At 52.0% G+C, this 9,641-nt stretch overlaps 1 protein-coding gene across 1 annotated transcript; it reads left to right on the top strand.

Moving 5' to 3' along the window:
• Positions 1-204: 204 nt before the first annotated feature.
• On the top strand, positions 205-4,038 carry LOC147107961 (tubulin polyglutamylase complex subunit 1-like). The gene is made up of 2 exons (XM_086004328.1): positions 205-459; positions 2,432-4,038. Exons 1-2 carry the CDS (start codon positions 268-270, stop codon positions 2,999-3,001), a joined length of 762 nt encoding a protein of 253 aa, XP_085860454.1. The 5' UTR covers positions 205-267; the 3' UTR covers positions 3,002-4,038.
• The last annotated feature ends 5,603 nt before the right edge of the window (positions 4,039-9,641 follow it).

Genomic DNA, 9,641 nt, shown 5'->3' with positions numbered 1-9,641 from the left:
GTCTGATCCCATGGGGGGCCCAGCCTTGCCCAGATCCCCAACTCTGACCGCCCCAACTCTACCCTTTATAAATAATTGATTTGGAACCAAAAGCTAAAGGAGATTAAACAGGTTTGTGGACACGGTTTTGAAATAAAACGCCCTAATCTTTCCTCCTTGAATGTTTCCCGCTGCAGCTTTGGTCCGCGGACCCCCGGAACCAATGTTGCGCGGGCGGGTTTCCGGGGGCGGGTATGGAGGCGGCGCCGGGTGCTGCCCCGCACAAAGATGGCGGCGGCGGCGGCTTCCGGTGTGTGCGCCCCGCTCTCCGGCCCGCCCGGCCTGTCGCTCGCTCTCCGGGAGGCGCTGCTCAAAGTGCTGGAGAACCGGCCCGAGGATCCCGTCTCCTTCCTGGGCGAATACTTCGAGAGCCTGGCGGCGGAATCCGAGGGAGCGGCGGAGAAACCGAGGCCGCAGCAGGTGGGGGAGGGACAAATATAGAGGGGGCACCTGGTGAGAGACACCTGGTGAAGGGGCACCTGGTGAGAGACACCTGGTGAGGGGGCACACCTGGTGAGAGACACCTGGTGAGGGGGCACCTGGTGAGAGACACCTGGTGAAGGGGCACCTGGTGAGAGACACCTGGTGAGGGGACACACCTGGTGAAGGGACACCTGGTGAGGGGGCACCTGGTGAGAGACACCTGGTGAGAGACACCTGGTGAGGGGGCACCTGGTGAGAGACACCTGGTGAGGGGACGCACCTGGTGAAGGGACACCTGGTGAGGGGACACACCTGATGAGAGACACCTGGTGAGGGGGCACCTGGTGAGAGACACCTGGTGAGGGGGCACCTGGTGAGAGACACCTGGTGAGGGGGCACCTGGTGAGAGACACCTGGTGAAGGGGCACCTGGTGAGGGGACACACCTGGTGAGAGACACCTGGTGAGGGGGCACCTGGTGAGAGACGCCTGGTGAGGGGACACCTGGTGAGAGACGCCTGGTGAGGGGACACCTGGTGAAGGGACACCTGGTGAGAGACACCTGGTGAGGGGGCACCTGGTGAGAGACACCTGGTGAGGGGGCACCTGGTGAGAGACACCTGGTGAGGGGGCACCTGGTGAGAGACACCTGGTGAGGGGGCACCTGGTGAGAGACACCTGGTGAGGGGGCACCTGGTGAGAGACACCTGGTGAGGGGGCACCTGGTGAGAGACACCTGGTGAGGGGGCACCTAGACGATTGTGTACAATTTTGGTCTCCTTACCTAAGGATATTTTAAATGGTGAGAGATTGGGAAATGCTGGTGTTCAGAGGGACCTGGGTGTCCTTGTACACGAATCACTGAAAGTTAACATGCAGGAACAGCAAGCAAATGGTATGTTGGCCTTTATTACAAGAGGATTTGAGTATAAGAGTAAAGACGTCTTACTGCAATTATATAGGGCCCTGGTGAGACCACACCTGGAGTATTGTGTACAGTTTTGGTCTCCTTATCTAAGGAAGGATATACTTGCCATAGAGGGAGTGCAACAAAGGTTTACCAGACTGATTCCTGGGATGGGGGATTGTCCTATGAGGACAGATTGAGTAGACTAGGCCTATATTAGTCATAGAGTCATAGAGCTATACATCACAGAAAGAGGCCCTTCGGCCCATCGTGTCTGCGCCGGCCATGAAGCCCTGTCTATTCTAATCCCATTTTCCAGCACTTGGTCCGTAGCCTTGTATGCTATGGCGTTTCAAGTGCTCGTCTAAATATTCTCTAGAGTTTAGAAGAACGAGAGGTGATCTGATTCAAACATTAAAAATTCTTACGGGGCTTGATAGGGTAGATGCAGGGAGGATGTTTCCCCTGGCTGGGGAGTCTGGAACCAGGAGTCACAGTCTCAGAATAAGGGGTCGCCATTTAGGACTGAGATGAGATGAAATTTCTTCACACAGAGGGCGGTGAATCTTTGGAATTCTCTACCCCAGAGGGCTGTGGAGGCTCAGTCGTTGAGTATATTCAAGACTGAGATTGATAGATTTTTGAATATTAAGGGAATCGAGGGATATGGGGATAGTGTCCTGGCCAATATTTATCCCTCAACCAACATAACAAAAACAGATGATCTGGTCATTATCACATTGCTGTTTGTGGGAGCTTGCTGTGCGCAAATTGGCTGCTGCGTTTCCCACAATACAACAGTGACTGCACTTCAAATAGTACTTCATTGGCTGTAAAGCGCTTTGGGACGTGCGGTGGTTGTGAAAGGCGCTATAGAAATGCAAGTTTTTCTTTCTTAGTGCAGGAAAGTGGAGATGAGGTCGATGATCAGCCATGATCTCATTGAATGGCAGAACAGGCTCGAGGCGCTGAATGGCCGACTCCTGCTCCTGTTTCTTATGTTTGTGGGGGGTGTTGGGGATCTGACGGGACAGTAACCGGGCTTTCTTTGGTCCTTCTGCAGGAGCTGGTTCCGGTTGCCCTGAAGCAGCTTCTGCTCTGTCACTACAGCCGACCGGCCTTCAGCAGGAACATGGCTTCAGCCTTCCAGATCCTCGGCTGCCCCACCGGCAAGAGGAAGAAACCTGGCCTCAAAGGCCGAGCCTACACCGAGCTGCTGAGACAGATCTGTGGAGCAGCCGACCTCTCGTCCTGCTCGCTGGTCCACAAACTGCAGTGCTGGGACCATGAGGCCGTTCCTTTCAGCGTCTTCAGGCACGGCGTGTTGACCTGCTTCGTCTACCTGGAGTTTGTGAAGGTTTCCAGGAGGCTGTTTGAGGCGGTGGCCCAGTCCGGCGAGGCCGATCGGCCGGTATGCCAGGCTCTGCTCGAGGCTCTGAAAGATGCGGTGAGCGTCGGCAGCGCCTCCGGGTACCTGGACGCCGGCTCCAAGCTGGGCCCTGACCAGCTCGCACGGGCAATGGAACAAGCGGTGAGGCTCCGGAAAAACCAATCCACCACGTCGATGACACAGGAGGAGTTCATCCAGCTCACTGCTCCTCTCTTCATTCAGAAAGTGAAGTCCATCTGTTGACTGAATATAGATAAGGAGACAGTGACGCCCTGAGCACATGCCGCTCCAGACCCGACCTGACTGGGTTGCTGCATGTTCACCCTGTTCAACCGTGTTGCATGGTGCTGGCTCATCATTGCCTGGCTCGACTCAGCACATTGTCACGCTGTGTCCGTGCTGCTTGCTGCACTGAGGCGAGCTCCACCTCTCCACCACCCTCTGTCCCTGTGCGGCGGCCCTGTCCCCCGGGCTCTGTTCTCAGTCCCTGACCTCGGGCTGTGTCTCCCTCTCCCTCAGCCCCCTTCCCATCCCCCGGCCTGTTTTAACTTTGTTCAGCTTTGCCAATGTGCTTTTTATACAGGGGTGGGGGAGGTGGAGAGTTTATTCAGGGTTCATGCTCTGTCTGTGTTACTTGGTGTCTCTTCCCCCACCAGCCGGAACTCCGGTCAGAGTCTCAGTGTTAATGCTCCACTCTCTCCCTGCCCCTCATATCCCGGCACCAGTTTAGACATTATTTCCCTTCTTGGCCCATGTGACAGTTTCTCGTCCAAGTCTCCAATTTGACAGCTTATTATTCTGCAATCTCCCTGTTAATTCTTTAGGATGAGTTCCCCAGGCTCCTGCCCGAACCCGCACCTGAGTGGCCCGTCTTTCTGTGTGAGTGCAAGCAGCAAGAATCGGCAGCATATTCAACCGTGGGAATCCTCTGCTGCACAAACTCCCTAACCCGGGGCACTGGATAGAGACCAGGAACCCTCCCTAACCTGGGGCACTGGATAAGAGACCAGGAACCCTCCCTAACCCGGGGCACTGGATAGAGACCAGGAACCCTCCCTAACCCGGGGCACTGGATAGAGACCAGGAGCAGGAACCCTCCCTAACCCGGGACACTGGATAGAGACCAGGAACCCTCCCTAACCCGGGGCACTGGATAGAGACCAGGAGCAGGAACCCTCCCTAACCCGGGACACTGGATAGAGACCAGGAACCCTCCCTAACCCGGGGCACTGGATAGAGACCAGGAACCCTCCCTAACCCGGGGCACTGGATAGAGACCAGGAACCCTCCCTAACCCGGGGCACTGGATAGAGACCAGGAACCCTCCCTAACCCGGGGCACTGGATAGAGACCAGGAACCCTCCCTAACCCGGGGCACTGGATAGAGACCAGGAACCCTCACTAACCCGGGGCACTGGATAGAGACCAGGAACTCTCCCTAACCCGGGGCACTGGATAGAGACCAGGAGCAGGAACCCTCCCTAACCCGGGGCACTGGATAGAGACCAGGAACCCTCCCTAACCCGGGGCACTGGATAGAGACCAGGAACCCTCCCTAACCCGGGGCACTGGATAGAGACCAGGAGCAGGAACCCTCCCTAACCCGGGGCACTGGATAGAGACCAGGAACCCTCCCTAACCCGGGGCACTGGATAGAGACCAGGAGCAGGAACCCTCCCTAACCCGGGACACTGGATAGAGACCAGGAATCCTCCCTAACCCGGGGCACTGGATAGAGACCAGGAACCCTCCCTAACCCGGGGCACTGGATAGAGACCAGGAACCCTCCCTAACCCGGGGCACTGGATAGAGACCAGGAACCCTCCCTAACCCGGGGCACTGGATAGAGACCAGGAACCCTCCCTAACCCGGGGCACTGGATAGAGACCAGGAACCCTCCCTAACCCGGGGCACTGGATAGAGACCAGGAGCAGGAACCCTCCCTAACCCGGGGCACTGGATAGAGACCAGGAGCGGGAACCCTCCCTAACCCGGGGCACTGGATAGAGACCAGGAACCCTCCCTAACCCGGGGCACTGGATAGGGTCCAGGAGCAGGAAGCCTGGCTGATTTTGATCTCTTCCTCCCCCCCCCCCCCCCCCCCCCCCCCACAACTGAAGACGGTGCTGTCAGTGCAGTTTGAAACTGGATCTGTGCCACACGTATAGCGAGCCACTGGTGCTCAGTGCACGCCTTGTTTGCTCAATAGGGGCTGTATTATTGAGGATTGTCAGATGCCTAGTTATAGCCTGTTTTGTATCGGTATTGGATATAGGATTCTGTGCTTTGCAAAACCGTCATATTAAAGAAAAGTTGACCCCAGCCCAGTTCCTGGTGTACTCCCAGTTCTTGTTATCATTCAGTTCCGTTTCCTCTCCCTTGTTTCCAGATCTATTCCTGCCCCTGTTTGTTGATTCTGGCTCAAGTATAAAGCCATTCCCTCCACACTCCCGAACCCACTGCCTCTTGCTGGGTGTGGGATTCTCAAATGGCCTCCGGTACCTCATCCGAGAGAGAGTCCTTCGTGTGTAAACTTATACAGTGAGTATGGGCAGGACATTCGACCATGGGGGCATCGCACTTGAACTCACCTACACGCAGTGGTCCTTGGACACAAGTTCAGAGACGGAATCTGACTGATTTTGCATGAAAATCTTTTGTATGAAGCGGTGTTCTTGGTGAAATGCAGTGATGTTACAAGACTGTTTCAGTCTGGGTCACTGGAGGCGTGGCACCATGTGTAAGTTATGTTATGGAGGTTGATGACCGGGAACCTGTGAGTGCCTTCATCACAGGGCACTAGTGGTGAAAGTTCTCTCAATGGATCAGCTCGCAGCACCAACCTGATAGAGAAATCTTCTGTATCAAAACTAAGAACATAGGACAGGAGGAGGCCATTCAGCCCCTCGAGCCTGTTCCACCATTCAATGAGATCATGGCTGATCTGCGACCTAACCCCATACACCCGCCTTTGGCCCATATCCCTTAATACCTTTGGTTAACAGAAATCTATCAATCTCCGATTTAAAATTAACAATTGATCGAGCATCAATTGCCGTTTGCGGAAGAGAGTTCCAAACTTCTACCACCCTTTGTGTGTAGAAGTGTTTCCTCATTTCACTCCTGAAAGGTCTGGCTCTAATTTTTAGACTCTGCCCCCTAGTCCTAGAATCCCCAACCAGCGGAAATAGTTTCTCTCTCTATCTACCCTACCTGTTCCCCTTAATATCCTGAAAACTTCAATCAGATCACCCCTTAACCTTTTAAATTCCAGGGAATTCATCCCTAATTTGTCTAATCTCTCCTCGTAATTTAACCCCTGGAGTCCAGGTATCATTCTGGTAAACCTACGCTGCACTCCCTCCAGTTGAGTCAAAGAATTCAGAACCTTTTCTTAATCCACAATAAAACGTTTTAATGCAGACATTTTATTTAGGATGTGTACCAAGGATGGGGGAGGTAAATAAGCTGTTACTAGAAGAGTTCTGAGGCTCCAGCAGAGTGTCAGCTGCTGCTGTCAGTCTGATACTTGCCATGCTGATCTGCAGAGGGAGCCTCAGAATTGAAGATCTATTTTTTTATTTCAAAAATCCATATATATTAAAATAAAATATACCAGGCTCCAGTGACTGGCATTGCTCGAGATTTGCCCTTGAGGTTTGTCGAATCTTTCTGAACACGTTGATAGAATTGCAGACCTTGGAGTCAACTCTGACCCAACACGGGATTGGCTTATTTCTGCCTCTCCATCACCTCATCAAACCAGCGTTTCACCCGATCCTTTCCTGCCCGCCTCGCTGTTCTGAGCCCATCGTCCCCACGATGTCGGTGCCCCCTGGTGCGGTGCTGAGTCCTGGTGTCTGTCCTGCCCCTACCCACAGAAGTTGCAGGTGCTGTTGGGCCTTCTCTGCCCAGCGTGACTTTTGCCATGTCAGTCCCAGCCTGCTGGAACTCCTGGAGAAGGCGATCGCGGTTCTCCGCACCGAGCACAGACTCTCCCCCCCACGAGGCTCTGCGCCTCTGCGGCGGGGCCGCTGTTGGTACTGATTCCATCTCATGGTCTGGGGCTAATCGGAAATAGGAGTCGTATTCAGACTTGTCAAGGCTGCTTGTATCGTCGAAATCCACATCCAGGCCCAATGAAGCGAGAATCCTGTCTCCAGCCCACTCCCACATGGCCAAGAACATCGCAGCAGCAAACCTCTTCCAATCCGGGAAAAGCAGTGTTATCAGATCCCATAAAGCCATTCTAGTCTTTCTCCACCTATCCAGCCAGGATCCTCTGGTCCATCACAGCTCATTTCAAGGCTAAACACGAATGAGCTGAACTTCAATGAGGCTCATTTGCTGCAGTCATAATGTTGGTGTGATGTCGTACTGGATTAACTCACTCGAGGGGGGAGGGCAGCACAAACTGTGACATTTTGATTAAAAACCTTGAAACAGATTTGGAAACGTGGGGAACAGAAAGTTCCGCAAACTCAGCAGAATTGAGAGCAGCAGCAGGAGAGTCTGGCTCCAAAATCTCCCGACTGAACCGGAATAGTTCACTGTCCCCGAGATGGATTATACACAAAAGGCAGATTAAACGGGGAAGAGCAGGAAACTAACATAACCCCTCGATTAGATTCCAGCCTGTAACTCACTCCTGGGTATCTGTTATTCTATATATAAACCCCCCGAACCCCTCGATTAGATTCCAGCCTGTAACTCACTCCTGGGTATCTGTTATTCTATATATAAACCCCCGAACCCCGGGATTAGATTCCAGCCTGTAACTCACTCCTGGGTATCTGTTATTCTATATATAAACCCCCGAACCCCGGGATTAGATTCCAGTCTGTAACTCACTCCCGGGTATCTGTTATTCTATATATAAACCCCCGAACCCCTCGATTAGATTCCAGCCTGTAACTCACTCCCGGGTATCAGTTATTCTATATATAAACCCCCCAAACCACTCGATTAGATTCCAGTCTGTAACACACTCCCGGGTATCTGTTATTCTATATATAAACCCCCCGAACCCCTCGATTAGATTCCAGCCTGCAACTCACTCCCGGGTATCTGTTATTCTATATATAAACCCCCGAACCCCTCGATTAGATTCCAGCCTGTAACTCACTCCCGGGTATCTTATTCTATATATAAACCCCCCGAACCCCTCGATTAGATTCCAGCCTGTAACTCACTCCCGGGTATCTGTTATTCTATATATAAACCCCCCCTGAACCCCTCGATTAGATTCCAGCCTGTAACTCACTCCCGGGTATGTGCTATTCTATATATAAACCCCCCGAACCCCTCGATTAGATTCCAGCCTGTAACTCACTCCCGGGTATCTGTTATTCTATATATAAACCCCCCGAACCCCTCGATTAGATTCCAGCCTGTAACTCACTCCCGGGCATCTGTTATTCTATATATAAAACCCTCCCGAACCCCTCGATTAGATTCCAGCCTGTAACTCACTCCCGGGTATGTGTTATTCTATATATAAACCCCCCGAACCGCTCGATTAGATTCCAGCCTGTAACTCACTCCCGGGTATCTGTTATTCTATATATAAACCCCCCAAACCCCTCGATTAGATTCCAGACTGTAACTCACTCCCGGGTATCTGTTATTCTATATATAAACCCCCTGAACCCCTCGATTAGATTCCAGCCTGTAACTCACTCCCGGGTATTTGTTATTCTATATATAAACCCCCCGAACCCCTCGATTAGATTCCAGCCTGTAACTCACTCCCGGGTATCTGTTATTCTGTATATAAACCCCCTGAACAGATTCCAGCCTGTAACTCAATCCCGGGTATCTGTTATTCTATATATAAATCCCCCGAACCCCTCGATTAGATTCCAGCCTGTAACCCACTCCCGGGTATCTGTTATTCTATATATAAACCCCCTGAAACCCTCGATTAGATTCCAGCCTGTAACTCACTCCCGGGTATCTGTTATTATTCTATATATAAACCCCCTGAACCCCTCGATTAGATTCCAGCCTGTAACCCACTCCCGGGTATCTGTTATTCTATATATAAACCCCCCGAACCCCTCGATTAGATTCCAGCCTGTAACCCACTCCCGGGTATGTGTTATTCTATATATAAACCCCCCCGAACCCCTCGATTAGATTCCAGCCTGTAACTCACTCCCGGGTATCTGTTATTCTATATATAAACCCCCCTGAACCCCTCGATTAGATTCCAGCCTGTAACTCACTCCCGGGAATCTGTTATTCTATATATAAACCCCCCGAACCCCTCGATTAGATTCCAGCCTGTAACTCACTCCCGGGTATCTGTTATTCTATATATAAACCCCCGAACCCCTCGATTAGATTCCAGCCTGTAACTCACTCCCGGGTATCTGTTATTCTATATATAAATCCCCCGAACCCCTCGATTAGATTCCAGCCTGTAACCCACTCCCGGGTATCTGTTATTCTATATATAAACCCCCTGAACCCCTCGATTAGATTCCAGCCTGTAACTCACTCCCGGGTATCTGTTATTCTATATATAAACCCCCTGAACCCCTCGATTAGATTCCAGTCAGTAACTCACTCCCGGGTATCTGTTATTCTATATATAAACCCCCCGAACCCCTCGATTAGATTCCAGCCTGTAACTCACTCCCGGGTATCTGTTATTCTATATATAAACCCCCCGAACCCCTCGATTAGATTCCAGCCTGTAACTCACTCCGGGGTATCAGTTATTCTATATATAAACCCCCCGATTAGATTCCAGCTTGTAACTCACTCCCGGGTATCTGTTGTTCTATATATAAACCCCTCGATTAGATTCCAGCCTGTAACTCACTCCCGGGTATCTGTTATTCTATATATAAACCCCCCCTGAACCCCTCGATTAGAT

This window comes from Somniosus microcephalus, chromosome 13, assembly GCF_052327205.1.
Source record: "Somniosus microcephalus isolate GS21.2 chromosome 13, FLI_Smic_1.0, whole genome shotgun sequence".
Classification (NCBI taxonomy): domain Eukaryota; kingdom Metazoa; phylum Chordata; class Chondrichthyes; order Squaliformes; family Somniosidae; genus Somniosus; species Somniosus microcephalus.
This window is presented reverse-complemented; position numbering and strand designations above follow the sequence as displayed.

Bases quoted from the DNA above. Each gene is read 5' to 3' on its own strand.
- LOC147107961 (XM_086004328.1), top strand. From the start codon at position 268: ATGGCGGCGGCGGCGGCTTCCGGTGTGTGCGCCCCGCTCTCCGGCCCG. The intron at 460-2,431 runs GTGGGGGAGGGA...GTCCTTCTGCAG, and splicing joins AGAAACCGAGGCCGCAGCAG to GAGCTGGTTCCGGTTGCCCT.